We start from the raw sequence: 17060 nt of genomic DNA, 5'->3' as shown, positions 1-17060 counted from the left end.
CAGACATTCAATTTTATTCAGGAGAAAAGTGGAATCCGAGGAGATTGAGGGGCGGAAATAACTTTTTCGGAAGCACAAAAGGCATGTAGTAGTACTGGGTTGTAGAGGGGGCGGTCGGTCCCTAGGTGGCGAGGGCAGAATGTACAGCTTATGTTTTATTTCCCAGCCATAGTTCTTAGTTGGCTTGTTGCTACATATTTCTGACAAATCAGGTGAAGTTTGGCTGGTTTTTTACTAATGCATGTCTCTTCGGCTGGGCTCCATTATCAAAACCTTCCTTAAAACTCTTCTCCTATATTCAAACTCCTAGCTCAGCACGCTTTAGTGCTGCAATGTGTTGCTGGCCCCCTCCTCCCCCCCACCAATTTCAGGTTTTATTTTGATGCTATCCATGCAGTTCGGCCATGGTAACAGCCATGGCAACTGCAGATAATGCAGTAGGCAGCATCTCCTTGGTTTAAAATTAGCTTGAATGTAAAGTTAATGGTGAACAGTGACTTCTTCCTCTCTGCCATGTACAACTTAATTGCTCTAAGTCCACTTGAGAGGGAGAGAGTGGTGATTACACATAGTATATACCTGTGCACAAAGGAAGGCAATACAGGTAGATTACACTACCTAGTGCCCGGTTGCTGTGGTCTTCGCACTTTTGATGATTCAGTTCCATTTAATTTGTACACCAGGGAAATTAATCTTTCAATTTAAGGCAATGTATCCATCCAGATATTAGATTAAGTTACGTTTCTGTGACCTCAGGATCTCAATACAATGTGTGTATTTCTTCTGTCACAAAAGCACCCAGGTCTCACATTTTATGACTATATGTTGTACTAGATTCCACTTTGCAATGTGGTGCATCGATTAGAATTCTTTGAAATTAAAGTCCACGTCTATAAAAAAAACAATAGGTCTCACATTTTTGGGAGTTGGAGCTATTGCCATAGATCAACAGATACCGGACAGAAATTGCCCTTTACAGGTGCAAAACAGAGCATTGCTCCGAGAAACGGCCTGAAAGCCTAAAACTATGTTGATAGCCTACAAAATAAAAAGGCAGATCCGCATGACCAGGAGCAACCACGGACGTATTGGGATGGCCAACGCTAGCAAACAGTGAGTCAAATCCCCTGTGCGTGACCCAAGCATGCAAAGGCGGGAGACTCAGACCCAATGCACCAACAAAAACCTAGTATTTCTAAATGGCACAACAACTAACATATGGCAATTCATGGGCATGCCAAAAGCCGATGGCGATAACCGGTCTTGCAGACAGCTCATGCGCGCTGCCTAGGCTCGACCTAAAAAGTGTAGTATACAATAAGATAGTAATGTTAAACAATATTTTAACATTTTTTAAATGTAGTGTTTTCTGATTTAGTTTTAAAGTTGGCTTTTGCAAGTAAGCAACAAGGGGCTATTTCTTTCAGCGTTTGTGATTATACTGCACTAAACTGCAAATGAGCTGAGTTTTACATTTTTGCCTTTTCAGCCTCTGTACTTTGTCAAGTTGAACCTGTGGGGCGATGGTTTGAAGCATTTCTTAAGAGGCGAGACAGAAATGTGTCTGCTTCATTCCAAGAGTTGGAAGATGAGGAGGAGTTGTCAGAGGAGTCGGATAATGAAGAATTACAGCTGGAAGAGTTTCCAATGCTTAAGACCCTTGATCCAAAGGACTGGAAGGTACGGGGCATAGTTTCTGCATTGTTTTTTTATGATGGCAGTACGTGTATTTTTCATTTAAGTCAGTGTCTTGAACCGTTACTATTCTTTATTGCAGTGGTTCTTACACTTCTGACTACTGTTGATCCCCACTAAATCTTTCCTGAAATCCGGAACCTCCACTAAATCCAGGGACACCCCCCCCCCCCCATAAAAACTGAGTGATTATTGGAATCTGGGGGGCCTAGCCGAAGCAATTTCGATGGTTTGAACTGCAGAACAATACATAAATTACTGAAACAAACATTCATCAAACAAATGATGAAATATTTCATTTATTTTGCAAACAAATATACAATCTAAATTTTAATAGGAAATTTGGAGCTTTAAATTAAGTTGAGGCCACTCATTGTCCATACTGTATTCTGTTTGGTGTACCTGCACTCCGCCCACAAAGCGATCTGACTATACCAACCTAAAATGTAGCCCCCTAATTTAATATTTCTTCACATTTACAGAACATTTTAAATTTTTCAATTTTGCTTCTTTGCTGACATACACTTTACCAATCTGTTAATATAATTTTTTAGTCTAAGCAGTCGTGGACCCCCTGAGTGAGTTTCGTGGACCCCCAGGGGTCCAAGGCCACAGGGTAAGAACCGCTCCTCTATGGCTTTAGGCGGTCTAACAATAAAAAAGAAAGCCAAAGCCCCCTTGAGATTCATGGCATATCACCCAGCGATGTTTGATGTTCTCCTAGCTGTATTCAGATTCCTGCATTCACATTTTTGATGTTTTCGGTTCCTTCCTACCTGATATCATGACAATTAATGCACAACGTTTGAAGGTTTCAAATGTTCTCAACCAAACAAATGCATGAGCAATGCCATCTTTTAACTTTAATTGGAGAGTGAGCCCCCCCCCCACATGCTTCATACGTGAATAGATAGGGTGTTCTGCTCCCCAACCCTTGTTGCTCAAATTACACACACCACATACCTGGGGATATCGATATCTGACCACAACCCCCTAGAGATAACCTTTTCCTGGAGGAAGATCCCCTCTTCAATCCCAACATGGAGACTGCGCCTGCAATTTCTAGAGGACTCCGTGTTCCGCACTACTATGTCCACAACCATTACTAATTACTTCAGGGAAAACCCATACACCGCGTCCTCACGCTTAACGGAATGGGAAGCATTCAAGACCGTTGTGAGAGGGGTGGCTATTAGTACCATAGTGGGAGCCCAACACATGATCAGTACTGAACTACGGGAAGTGGAAGATAAACTGGGCAGGTTAGAGCAGGCAGCGGTCTCTGACCCTACTAAGGAGGCAACCCTACAAGAAGCACATATATCGCATGCAGAATTACTTGAGCGACTACGGGTTATAGATCTCCAATCATACACGCAAGAGAAACATGCTGAGGCCGATAGATCATGCACTTTCCTGGCCAAAATATTACGAGATGCGTCATCCCCCACCCCCATCCATGAGGTTAGAACGCCAGAGGGCACAATAATGAACACGCAAGCAGATATCATTCTGTTCAGGGAATACTACAAAACACTATGTGAGGCCCCAGTGGACTCGGAGGGGGGAGGTGGGGAGGAGACTATCGCAGCATTCATGGATGACCTTAAATTTCCCCAGCTAACACAGACACACCAAAAAGAGCAAGCAGCACCTATATCCTAAACGGAGATCAAGGATGCAATTAAGGACCTACCTCCAAATAAAACTCTGGGGATAGATGCCCTCCCTGTGGAGTACTACGACACTTTTTCAACCGCGCTGGTTTCCCTCCTAGAGCGCCTTTACCAGTCCGCTTTAGATACTAGGTGCCTCCCACCCCCCAAGCACTGGTCACTTCCCTTCACAAGCCAGGCAGGGACTCTACTGATATCTCTGGTTACCGGCCACTCTCACTATTGAACACCGAATGCAAAATCTTAAGTAAAATACTGTCTCTGCGCCTACTCCCCTTCCTGCCACAACTTATACATATAGACCAATGTGGTTTTGTGCCAGGGCTTAGCACTTCTCTTAATATCAGGCGCCTGTACCTTGTGCTGACCGCCTCAGCCTATCCTAGGGTAGGGTGTATCTCATTAGACCGAAGGCAAGCATTTGATACTCTCAGCTGGAAGGACATGCTGGCAACACTTGCGAAATTTGGCATCCCTCCGGCCTATATACACTGGGTTAAGCTATTGTACACGGCACCCACAGCAAGAGCCCAGACAGGAGTACTCATCTCACAGTCTTTGCAAATCAGCTGTGGTACACTGCAAGGCTGTCCGCTTTCACCACTATTATTTGTATTAGTACTTGAGCCCCTAGCTATTAAGCTTCCGACAGAGGCGGTAGGGTATGGTATTTGCATCAGTGACACTACACACACCCTGTCATTATATGTGGATGACATTATCCTTGTATCTACACAATCTTCAGGGTAACCTTGGGCCTATTCCACGCATCTTCACCCAGTTCCAAAGTGTCTCTGGCCTTACCCTTAATGAGACCAAATCATACACATTTTATTTTCATGCTGCGGAACAACAAGAGCTTATCCGCTTTGACCCTCTAACGCTCCCGATTGCACCCACCACTTTTAAATATTTAGGTATACGAATATATAGAGGCCCACAGGAGTTACTTGCCGGCAACCTCTTGCGGGCAGTTAAGGTATTCAGAACTCAAGTAGCTTTTTGGACATCACTACCACTTTCTGTGGCTGGGAGAGCAGCCATTGCCAAAATGGCCATGCTCTTGAGACTGCTATACTATTTAACCCATCTACCCATTGTGATTTCGACTTTTATCTTTAAAACCCTGAATACTCTCCTGCTGGAGCTAATATGGGGGAAGGGCCGCAGGAGGGTGGGGCTCTCGAAACTTAAGCTGGGATCGGAAAAAGTGGGTATGGGGTCCCAGATTTTAGGGCATATTGCTAGGCGAGCCAGCTGCAGTGGTTAGCATACTGGCTTGCTGGGCATAACCTGAATTAGATAGGGGTCACACAGCAAGCGTTGGCTCAAAGTGCCCTCCTTACTCTATTGTTGCCCAAGGGACGGGCCCTGCCTGCGGCCCCCTTACTATTGAAGGTAGCCCTTACCTATTGGAGACGAGCATTACACTAAACGAATCACCGACACCCTTATGCTCCTAACATTCCGCTGATTGTGATTGCCACACCCACATAAGTAATCACTGCCCGGAGCATCTCCATATGGGCACAGGAAGATGTGAACACTGTTGGTATGCTATTCGATGAGAGTATGCCATTAGACCATGACAACTTTGCCAGGGAACAGGGGGTGCCATGATCCCTTTATATACTGCATACACGCATCACTAAATACGTCAAACAGTATTGGGCTCCAGAAAATAAAGAGCCCCCCACGCACAAGCTGGTACATTCACTACACCTTATGGGTATTGGGCGTCACTTGACTTGGTGGTTGTATAGAGGCAGTCGCTCCCATGCAGGAGTCTCGCAGGAGGCACTTAGAGCAAAGTGGAGTGTGGACATTGGGTGGGATTGATCGAACAAGGAATGGGACTTCCTTCTAGAGTATCCTAAGAAAGTGTCCAGAAATGCTAAGTTTAAATTCATCCAGTATATGGTGCTACACAGGACCTATATTACGCCATGCGCTTACACAGAATATATCCGGAAGCGAAAGACCATTGCCCACGATGTCTTGCACACGATGCCGACCTCATACACATGCTGTGGGCTTGCCCGCGCCTGTCGGCCTTCTGGGCCAACATCATAGGGATCCTAAGGACTGTAACGGAAATTGCAGGAGGAGACACAGCAGCATACTGTATATTGGGTCTAGGGCGCAATCACAAGAAGCAGACAGTACAAGCCTGATTTGCCAACCTTCATGAGGTGGAAGTCTACTGTGCCCCCGGCGGTGCTTGGCTGGCATGGGGGAGAGCAGAGAGTGCAGCAATCAGGCATAAAGAAAATAGGGGCTTGCGGAAGACTCTGATCTCACTGGACTGGGATTCAAAATTAGTCATTTGAAGCCCCACTAACATGATATACTGTAGGAGATAGCATCACAGACCACACTAAGCGTAGGTACTGTGCCAGAGCTCCACCTTTTACTCTGCTGACCAAATATAAACACCTGTACGCTGTGCAGCTAGGACTGCATATACAAATATACTAGTCCTATGTCCCGCAGTGCACACAAGCGTGAAGGAGTGAGTCAAGTAGGGTGGGTGGGGAGGGGGGTGGTAGGGGTGAAAGGGACTGGGGGGGTTGGCTGGGAACGTTGTTTTGATATGCATACTGTTACCGTGAACCATGCTGCAAGCACTATGATAGCAATATTTTGACAGTTAACCACAGACCTTTTAGCTGTTATGGCTTTAGTGGATTTTGTCAGACATTCTGGATAGTTCATTTTCCTTGTGACCAACAGTATGCACCCAACTACAGTATAATTGTGCAATGTCTTGATGTTATTAACGAAAATCAATTAAGTAAAAAAAAAAACTGGAGTGAGGACCTTGCATGGCTGCCGTTGTTTGACGTTTCATATAGGGTGGACCTGGTATTGGGATTTGGATGGTTTGGCCCTGTCGTGGATGTATGCGATAGGGGCCAATTTAGGAACTACTGCTAAGGACTGGGCTGTAAAAGTACAGTTTTTCAAGCTGGTCTGTCTTTGTAAAACTTGAGTTGCCTACGTACTTGTGGAGCATGATGTCCTGCTAGGTTAGCATTTCATTACAGTTTTAAGAATCCAACTGTACACACCATTTCAGACCTCGCTGCTTTTTTAAAACCTTTTTCTAATTTGAAATTAAATCCAACTAGTATTTTTCTTGCCTTCCCACTGGCCTAACACATTTACCCTTTCCCCTGCAACCTCTTTGACATTTACCAAGTTACCATTGATGCCGAGATTCTCTCGTAATCTGTTTTTTTCATAGTGTCAGACCCAAAAAAGCACCCATCATCTCACTCATAAAACAGAGCACCAACAGTTATATTGTGCTGTTTTTTTCCCTTTAGTAAGGCATACAAGCTTAAACATGGATTTAATTTCTCTGATAATGCTCAACTTTATTTGAAATAAACTGAAAGTATACCCAGTCGTGTTTAAAACCTAGCATTCTTTTGTTTTGTTTTACTCTACTTTAAAGTCCGTTGCATAAATATACCACCCTTGCTTGGTGTTCTCGCGTTTATAACCGAGATCAACTGTTAGCTAACCCACTGGAATGTTATTTGTTATAACATTGACTCTTCTTCTCCACTTGTAACTGTCACCACCCATTTAGTTTGGTTTCTTATAGATTTGTCTGGAGTTATTTCTCCGCCTCCTGTCAGCTACAATTAAAGCTGCCTTACTGATTGTGAGATAATGGGGTTCTTTTGCAGTCCCCCCCCCCCCCCCCCACCCCCCCCCCCCCCCCCAACGCACACACCTTTTGCCTGGCTTTTGATATAACTTTGGCTGTGGAGTACTGGATCTTTGCTGTCCAGGTGCCCAGTACCAGTGTTCGTTCCCTAAAATGATTTCACAATTGGCCCTTCAGGACTCCTGTAAGTCCCTGGTAAATGGTACCTGGGTACCTAAGGCATTGGGACTGAAGAGGGTCCTCCTAGGGACCCCTCACCTAGGTCATTTGGAACTGCCACTGCATCATCCATTGCCTGGTGCAGACAAAATGACAAAGACGACCTGGCACACTACCTGTGTGCCATGCCAACTACCACAGCCTAAGATATAGATAAGTCACCCCTCTTGCAGTCAGAACCGTGTGCAAACCGCCCGACGATTTTGAAACTAAATAAAACGGCAACAGAATCCACAAGTGTTAGGACAAACAAAAAGAGACAAACAAAGAGGATACCGGAAAAAATAAGTCACCCCATCACTCATATTTTAAAGTGAAATCCCAAGACCCAACGCCCACGGCAGATTCTTGCACAGTACTCTCCCAATCTCAGCAGGACAAGCAAAATACTCAAGGAGGGCTGGCATCCTGCACTAAGGAAGTAATCCCAAAACAGATTGTGTTAAAAAATAGATAGGATCCCTTACTTAGCATCGATGAAAACACCAACAGATAGTGCCATCTGTTCTCTCACAGGACACTACCGAGACTAACTCAGCCAGACTTGAAATTGCAATGACGGTAATGTTAACAGAGGTGAGCGAGAGATTTGCAACATCTGAGCGTAATCAGCAGAGAATCCAAGGGTACTGTGAGACCATGGAAGAAAAAAATCAACAGCTTGGTAGATAGAGTAGGGGCGATGGAATCGGCGCATAATGAGATTTATAAAAAAGTGGACTTTAATCAGGAAGAGATACAGAAACTTAACCCCTTCCACGCTCATGACGAGCTCAGCTCGTCATGAGTTACGCCTGTCGTACGCTCATGACGAGCTGAGCTCGTCATGTAACGCATTTTTTTTAAAACCGCCGCTCACAGCGGGAAAACCGCTAGCGCGCAAGGTGTTAAGAAAAATGAAAGTGAGCTCTGAGATAAACTAGAATCTCTTGAAAATAATGTGAGAAGAAATAACATCAGAATTTTAAATGTTCCCGAGGGTCTCGAAGGAGGAGACCTCAAGTCTTTCGTAACCACCCTCCTAAAAGATTAAAATTCGAATCTGGATTTAGACGTATTAGAACAAGATGTGCAAATAGTCCATCGATATCCTTTTGTGGCCCGTACTGGAAGGAAAACAGTAAGAAGGATTTTAGTTAATTTCAAAACGTATTCATTGAAAGAAAGCATCCTTGCTGCGGCACTAAAAGTTGGAACATATAAGAAAGATGATTGGTCTTTTCGTATTCGTTCAGATGTCTCTTGAGAAACCTTAGACAGGCAATGGGAGCACGGGAAATATATACAAGACTTAAAGAGACCTAGGAGCTACGGCAAATATCAGTTTCCCAGCCTTGCTGAAGGTTATGAGGAATAATGAAATGCATACCTTCAGGGACCACCAGGAGGTAGGAGAGCTCATAGGAGGTGTTAAGATACCTTGTGTTAGTAGGGAGAGTTCCCCGGGGAGGAGGGGGGGGGGGTAATTGCTAAGAATTTAAAGTTTAGAGAATGACACAAGGCACAAAGGGTGGGGGAGCAAGTGGGAGAATATATAAAAAAAAGTCCTCCTATGTCCGGTCCAGTTGTTTTTGTTTTCTTTTTACCTTCCTTTTGTTTTTTGCTTTTTCTGAACACTACCAGTTCAGGAGAGGTTATGTTCTCAAGCCATTTCAAGGTATAGCATTCCGGTTTCTTTTATATATTCCATGGCAGGTCTATATAATAATAAATTATTGAAATTGCTATCATGGAATGTTAATGGCTTGAGAGTGGATCTAAGGAGACAGAAGATAGTGGAATGTTTGAAGATGAGGGAGGTAGACGTTATCTTTATCCAAGAGTCCCATTTACTAAAAGAAGAATGGCTGGAAATCGTAAAGCCTCAAGTATGGATAGACCACTGTATATGTACATCCCAAACAGTTACAGTTAAGGGGGTGGCTATAATATTAAAAAAATCAGCCCAATGTATTATTGCTGAAACTAAGGTTGACCCTCTAGGCAGATGGGTGATTGCTAAGGCAAGGATTCAGGGCACAAGGTTAGTTTTTGTATCGTACTATGGCCCAAATATGGATGACCCCTTGCCCCTACGTCCTTTATTGCTGCATCTTCTTGAATTCAATGTTCCAGTTATTATTTAATGTAATCCTTGACCCAGTCCAAGATACTACCTCTAAGAAGACTGCCGCAGTAACCTAAAAAATTAGAATCTCCCTGAAATCCATAATTCAGGATCTCAGTTTAGTTGATATCTGGAAGCTTAAAGGCTCAAGAAGGGGGCGAGGAGAATCGGGCAAATTCACCTTTCATAATAAAAAACACGATCTAGGATCGACTTCTTCCTGGTATCCGGCTCCATTAGTGATCTTGTTAAGATGGTTACCCATATACCTGAGCATCTATAAGACCACTCGGCTGTCTCTCTGCAGCTCCAGTTCCGAGGCAAGTCTGTAGAGTGACATTGGACACTAAGTCGTTCCCTTGTTCTTGAAACCCCCATAGTTGATAACTTGAAAACATTAACAAAATAATTCTTCCTCTTTATCTTGATACGGCCCCCCTAAATAAAGTGTGGGATACGTATAAAGCATATCTTAAAGGCTTCGTAATCCACCAAAATGCTGTGCAAAATAAGAAAGTAAAGAAGGAATTTACCTCCTTAGCAGAACACATCAAAGTAATTCAAGATAATTTGAGCCATACTCTAGATACTAACACCGCACTTTCACTAGAAGCGGATCTCGCCAAGCCAAAGACAAATTTAGCAGATCACTTGGAACTCAGAGTAAAACAAAGATGGGAAGCAAGTAAGCTTGCTAATTATGAATATGTGGAGGGTAGCGGCAAGCTTTTGGCCTGGAAGGCCAAAGCTGAACGGACTAGAAATAATATCAGGGATCTGAAATGTCAATCCACGGGGGATATCACTGAGGACGGGGCAATTGAACAGGTATTCGTTCATTTTTTTCGAGAATTATATACAGACGATATAGACACAAATCAGGATCACATAACTTCTTTTCCCCGGACATAGATCTCCCACTGTTAAGTGATGAAAACAGAGAGGAATTATCGGGCCCTTTCACAATGGCAGAAGTTCACAGCACAATTAATAATCTGAAAAAGGGCAAGGCTGCAGGGCCAGATGCTATCCTAAATTAACTATATGTCCTGCTGAGGGAAAAATTGGCCCAGATTCTGCTCCATCTTTTTAATTCAGCCTATATCTTAAAGCAGGAGCTCCCTTCGTCCTGGGACTTAGCCACTATAATCATCCTCCTTTAACCGCATCAATGCGGCGGCTTTTCCCGCTGTACGCGGCAATTTTGAAATTACCGCGTTACATGACGAGCTGAGCTTGTCATGAGCGCACGGCAGGTTACGCTCATTTTTTTATTTTTATTTTTAAGACCAATGGTCCCAAACTTTATTTAGTTTCACAAGTAACAATGCAATCGATCACACAATGTCATTAAAAAGGATAACTACTACAAACGATACCCAGCTAGTAGCATGGTTTGACATGTCGGTCATACATAAGTGAAAATAAACAGTAGCCAGGGGAGATGCATTAGTCCGCAATCAGCAGTCCCAGGAAAAGTCTCGGGATGCAGTGCACGTAGTCCGCAGCACTGCAAAGAGACCAAGGTGGTCATAAAGGCCAACAACCATTGTCTGAGACCGCGTTCCCCGGTTGGCACAGAAGCAGTCAAAGGCAGGATCACATCCCATATTGTCACATGAGTCGTTGGGTGACAGTCTCCCGATCTTTTTTTTAAAATTTATTTTATTTTTGTGAAGCCTTTATCGGCAATAAGGAGAATGCAACACACAGCTTCGCGCCTACAACCTGTGACATCAGGCCGGCAGCATCGATAGAATCAGTTCATAACATGTCCAGCATTAGAAGTATAGCATTACCGATGTTAGAACACAGCATGACGCCTACAACCCGAAACGGGCCGGCCGCGATATAAACTGGCATCGTTGGAAAACATACAAAGTAGAAATACGACTCTGGAAGTGCTGCACAGTCAAGCCTAGTGCTTTGAGGCTACTTTTATAATTTGTTGTTACAATACCTAACATAAACCTTGAACAAAACTAAACTCCCACGTGATATACCGCCATAACTTGTGTGTGGACAGGGGGGAATCGCAAGACGGGGGGGGGGCATGCAACTGTCTGTGGGGGGATGCAGTGCAACCATCTCCAGGGTAAGTGATGCTGCAAACCAGTGCTATACATTAGGCTGACATGGGAGGAGGGAGGCAAGGAGGTGGGGAGGGGGGGGGGGGGGAACCAGGAAACAGTAGTGATACGTGTAACATGGCTATGAAATGGGCGCGGAGTCATGCAAGGAGGGCGTGTCGCATGGTTCTGAAGAGTCGTCCCCTTGCTCTCTAAGAAGGTAGGCTACCAGGGGTCCCCAGAGATCTTTGGGGCGGGACATATGAGGCATGAGATCGGCATAATTGCATAATTGTTCTTGCCATGTGATCATTGTATTAAGCCATATTTTGAACTTGGGCGCACGGCCCCTACCCCATTTGCATGCCACAAGGCGTTTGGCGAGCAAGAGGCCTATTGCGAAAAATTTCCTATGTGTTTTCAATGCCGACGCTGAGTGACCCAGCAGAGCTATCTTGGGACAGGGTGTAACATCCACCCCTACCATATCAGACAACGCCTCGAAAACTTCGCGCCAGTACATCGCCACAGCGGGACAGGTCCACGCAAGGTGAAAAAAATCAGCCCCTTCGCCCCTGCAACGGAGGCAGCGATAGTTTGCGCTCAGTCCGAGTCGGAACAGTTTAGAGGGAGTGAAGTAGGTGCGGTGCAAGAATTTGAAATGCAGTAGCCGGAGACGGGCATTACTGGTAACCGCGTTAGTGTGGGAGCAGCTTTCTTCCCACTGTTCGTCCGAAAGTGGGGTGCCAAGATCTACATCCCAGTCTCTGCGGGATCTAAGGGAGGGGGGGGATGGTGCCGGCTGTGCATGCCGATATAGCATAGACACCACGTGTTTCGGGGAGTCAACCTGTAGGAGCGTATGGAGGGGGGCCAGTGTGTCTGGTTCGTCCGGGAAAGAGGGCGTGACCGCCTTGACATTTTGACGAAGCCTGACATAAAGGAAGGTGTCCATTACAGAGGGGGTATGTTCACCAAAAAACTGAGCCGCCGTGCGGAATTGTCCCTGGAGGTACAGTTCGCCCCATGTGTGGACCGCCAGTTTTACTAGCAATTTTCGGCCGATCTCCTCACATGCCATGCGCAACCGCGGGTCATGTGCTATAGGCATAAGCGGGGAATAAAGGAACGCGAATCCCATGTGTCGCGCTATTCGCTGCCAGGCCAAAACCGTGCAGTCCACCGTGGTCGGGTCTCGGTCAGTAATCCGGGGCGTGGTGTGTAAGTAGCCCGACGGCTGCACAGGCCTCATATAACCGTCCTCTACAGCCAAGTGGGCCATGAAGGGAGGAGGGTGAAGCCAGTAGGCGGCAAAGTGGCCCTGGGCACAATCATAGTATCGCTGAAAGTTCGGTACCTCGAAGCCGCCTTGGTGGTATGGTAGCATGAGAGTTTGTAAACTAATCCTGGGCTGCTTACCGCCCCAAATGAGGCGTGACAGTTGGGAGTTAAGGGAGCGAAAAAAATGCGATCCCGGATTGTACGGGATGTTGGTGAAAAGATACAGGAATTTTGGAAGGATAACCATCTTGATGAGGGATATACGTCCCGCCATGGAGAGAGGGAGATGAATCCACCTAGTGATGGTATCAGACAATTTATCCAGGACAGTGCCAAAATTGGCCCTGATAAGTTCTTCTCGATTTCGGGAGACTACGACGCCCAGGTACTTAAGCTCCTCTGATTCCCACACCAAGGGGTAGTCAAGGGGACACTTCTCAGTTTTGTCCGTCAAGGGAAAAAGGGCGGACTTCGACCAGTTGATCTGTACGCCTGATATGGCACCGAATTTAGTAATTTCGCGCAGAACAGGGTTTAGGTTCTCGCGCGGTTTGTGGATGTAAAGAGTGATATCATCTGCATACAGTGCCACCAGTAGTTGACGTTCTGGGTAGATGAGAGCGGTGGTTATGGTGTTGCCGAAGTTTAGCTGCTAGTGGCTCAATCGCGAGTGCGAAGAGGACAGGGGAGAGGGGACATCCCTGTCTAGTGCCTCTATGAATGATGAAGGGGGCCGATCTAGCACCATTCAGTAACACCGAGGCGCATGGGTTAGTGTAGAGTAGTTTGATCCAATCCAAGAAGCTATACGGGATTCCCATCCGCTCAAGAAGAGACAGGAGATAGTCCCATTCGAGGGAATCAAACGCTTTGGTAGCGTCCAGGAACACGGCAGCTGCCTCGCAACGGGGATTAATGTCCTGAAGTACGGCTTGAAGGGTGCGTAAGTTGTGGGAGGTCGCCCTGTTAGGGACGAACCCCGCTTGGTCCGGTAAGACTAGGCGCTCCATCAGAAGGTTAAGGCGCGTTGCAAGCACTTTCGCTAATATTTTAACATCAGTATTGAGCAACGACAGCGGCCTATAAGAGTCGCAGTCATCAGGCGGCTTGCCAGGCTTCAAAAGAGACGCTATAAGGGCTTCGCGCATAGAAGGCGGCAGGGTACCGTCTTCAAGGGCAGCGTAATACACCTTTTGCAAGATCGGGGCGAGTAAATGAAGGTAGGCCTTGTAAAAGTCAATTGGTAACCCGTCAGAGCCGGGTGCTTTACCAGATTTCATGGACATGATAGCGTCCTTTATTTCGTCTAGTTCAAGAGCGTGATGTAGAAATTTTTGCTGAGTGGGGCCCAGCCACGCAATGGCCGTGTCATCTAGGTATTGGCGTAGGTCTATTGGTGTCGATCTGTGAGACGTGTATAGAGTGGAATAGTGAAGTGTGAGGATTCTGAGTAGTTCTGGAAGGTCTCTCTGCGGGATGCGGTGTTCATCTAGCAGGGAGGTAACAAAGTTGTTGAACCTAGGGGGTTTGACAGCCGTCGCGAGCGCCCTGCCAGGTCGATCTCCCTCGCCAAAAAATGCACGCGGTGTGTTGTTTGCCTATGAACTTTCCCTCCTTGTCAGCAGCCTCTGTGTATGCGGATAATTTTTCCCTAAGGAGGGCGGCAGTAGCAGCATCGCGGGGGTTGCGAGTCCTAATCCGCTCTAGGTCTCGAAGTTCAGACTCAAGTTTATGCAATTCGCCCCGTAGTGATTTAAGGACACCTCCTCCCTTGGCGATGCACCAACCTCGAGCCGTAACCTTAAAGGCCTCCCAGACCGTGGTGAGATCCGGGACTGAACCAATATTACGCTCAAAAAAGTCCTGGATGTCTTGTTCTAGTTCAGCACGGAAAGCGGAGTCTGTAAGGTGGGCGGGATTGAATCGCCAGCTCAGGTAAGGGGAGGTTTCAATGGGTATATGCAGCGATATTAGGACTGGGGAGTGATCAGAGAAAGTCCTAACAAGGTGCAGGGCACTGGTCAGCCACGACGCTAGGCTGGCCGAGAGGAACATGTAGTCCAACCGGGCCCAAGTGGAGTGTACAGCAGAAAAATGGGTACCTTGCTTGAGGGAAGGGTGCAGGTGTCGCCAAGCATCTACATAGTGATGTTCGGCTGTGATAGAGGCCAGTGCGCGCTGTGTATGGGAGAAGTGCGCCCCCTGGGGGTGAGACCTATCTAGGGATGGAGCAATGGCTGTATTAAAATCGCCCCCCAGTATGACGTGGCCTATTCCCAGTGTCTGAATCCTTCCCCACATCGTGAGTAGAGGGGAGACGTCATCAGTATTGGGGCCATAATAACATGCAAGCAGGACAGTATGTGAATATAATTGCCCCCAGACCATGCAGTATCTGCCACTGGCATCCGCTTCCGTCCCAGCGGGTGTAAACCGCAGCCCTCGCCTAACAAGGATCACCACCCCCCTGGCATAGTTAGAGTAGGAAGAGAAAACTTTGCAGGAGGCCCACCTAGTCGCAAACGGGGGGGAGCTATCTGGCAGTAGGTGGGTTTCTTGAAGCATAGCAATTGACACATTCTGTCTGTCCAGATAACCCAATATTTGCCTCTTCTTCCTGGGGTCATTTAACCCACGAATATTCCATGACACCAGTCTCAACTGTTGTGTTGGTTGCAGATTTTCTACGTCACCCATTCAAAGACATAACAGATTCCATGACACGTTATACTGTAAAGAAGCACCGTAAATCCGTTGGCGATTCAGCGATGAACCCCCCCACCCAGAGCTCCCCCACCCAACCCCCCCAGTGACCACACAACAAGCGCAGCAAAGACAGTAATATGGACATTCAGTTTCTTCCCACCCACACCGGCAACCCCAACTAGCCGGGAATACAACAGCCACCCACCCACCTAACCCCAACGTAACCTGAAAACTAGAAATAGTATGACAGCTGCCCCTCCCCATAGGGGGGAGGGGGTGTACAGGGGCTCGCCCATTAGGGGGATATAGAGCCAGGGGGCACCAGACCTGCCAACCACCTCCTTACTCTCACCCACAGACACCAGGGGTTCCGGGCGTCTATCGTGGGACGGAGGTGGGTGACCGAGCGATCAGTACTTCAATTGACCGGTAATCGTAAAACTGTCAGAGTAATCGCAGCCAGTAGCAGGAAAGTGAAGACGACAAGGGTCAATGTCTCTCCGCTCCTATTCAGTCCTGCTGTGACAGTGGTGAGGAGGGTCTGGAGCGGCGGGCGTGAGGATCAGCAGCGTCATCGCCACCACGGCCTCCCCGTCCATGTTTGAGAAAGTCTTCCACTTGCTGCGGGTTTTGGAAGAAATGCTGTCTGCCTTGGCATGTAACCTTCAACCTGGCAGGGTATAACATGGCGTATGGGAGCTCCAGTGCCTACAGTTTCTTTTTCACCACCGAGAATTTGCGTCTGGCGTCCTGGACGGAGGCAGTGAAGTCAGGGAAGAAGGAAAGAGACGTATTGCAGTAGTTGACAGTACCCATCTCCTTCGAGCGTTTCAGCACTGCATCCCGGTCCCTATAATTCCGAAAGCGCGCAATAACAGGGTGCGGCGGGGCCCCAGTGGGAGGACGCGCCGCCAGGGATCTGTGGGCCCGTTCGACGATGAAGTGCGGAGAGAAGGACTCCTTACCAAAGAGTTCTATGAGAAGATTCTCCACAAATGTCTCCATTTTGCCAGTGTTGGTAGTCTCTGCAAGGCCCAAAATGCGGACATTGTTGCGGCGGGACCGCGCTTCTAAATCCTCATTCTTATCAGCGATGAGTTTGAGCAATCTGTCCATCTGCGTGACCTGCTTATGGGATGAAGCGGCTCCGTCCTCCAAAGTAGAAATCCTGCCCTCAGCTTCCCTGATGCGACTGTCGTGCTGGTCCAGCTTGGCCACCACGCTGTCCATGCGTAAATTCATGGTGTCTATTTTGGCGTCAATCGTGGAGAGGCTTTGTTTCATACTAAGCAATAAAGTCTTCCAGTCATCCTCCGGAGGGGTCGACGCCGCAGGACTGCTCCCCACCTCCTGCGCAGCCCCAGTGGGCCGTTTGGATTCAAATGGGATCTTGGATTGACGGGCATCGTTGCGCCCCATGGTGCGTCTGGGCGGCAGCGATGGAGGGGGGGAAAAGAGCGCCAGATCGCTGCAGTGACAGCGCAGTTGTAAGGAGGAGGGAGCGCCCCCAGAAACTACACCTGCGGAGGTATGGAGTCCAAAGGCCACAAATGATGAAAAGACAGCCCTCCCCTCAAATTACAGCGCCAGGCATTCACAGGCTGTGCCACTGGGGTGCTGAGAAGGCC

The 17060-nt window shown here is 47.1% G+C and overlaps 1 protein-coding gene across 1 annotated transcript in view; it reads left to right on the top strand.

The window, feature by feature from the left end:
* DNAJC2 (DnaJ heat shock protein family (Hsp40) member C2) overlaps window positions 1-17060 on the top strand; it is a 252490-nt gene that overhangs the window by 13407 nt on the left and 222023 nt on the right. The window contains exon 2 of the mRNA XM_078679433.1: window positions 1490-1680. Coding sequence (XP_078535559.1) covers window positions 1490-1680 — 191 coding nt within the window. The remainder of the gene's footprint in view (window positions 1-1489; window positions 1681-17060) is intronic.

This window comes from Lissotriton helveticus, chromosome 1_1, assembly GCF_964261635.1.
Source record: "Lissotriton helveticus chromosome 1_1, aLisHel1.1, whole genome shotgun sequence".
Lineage (NCBI taxonomy): Eukaryota > Metazoa > Chordata > Amphibia > Caudata > Salamandridae > Lissotriton > Lissotriton helveticus.
Note: the sequence above shows the minus strand (reverse complement) of the source record. Positions and strands in the feature narration are given on the sequence as shown.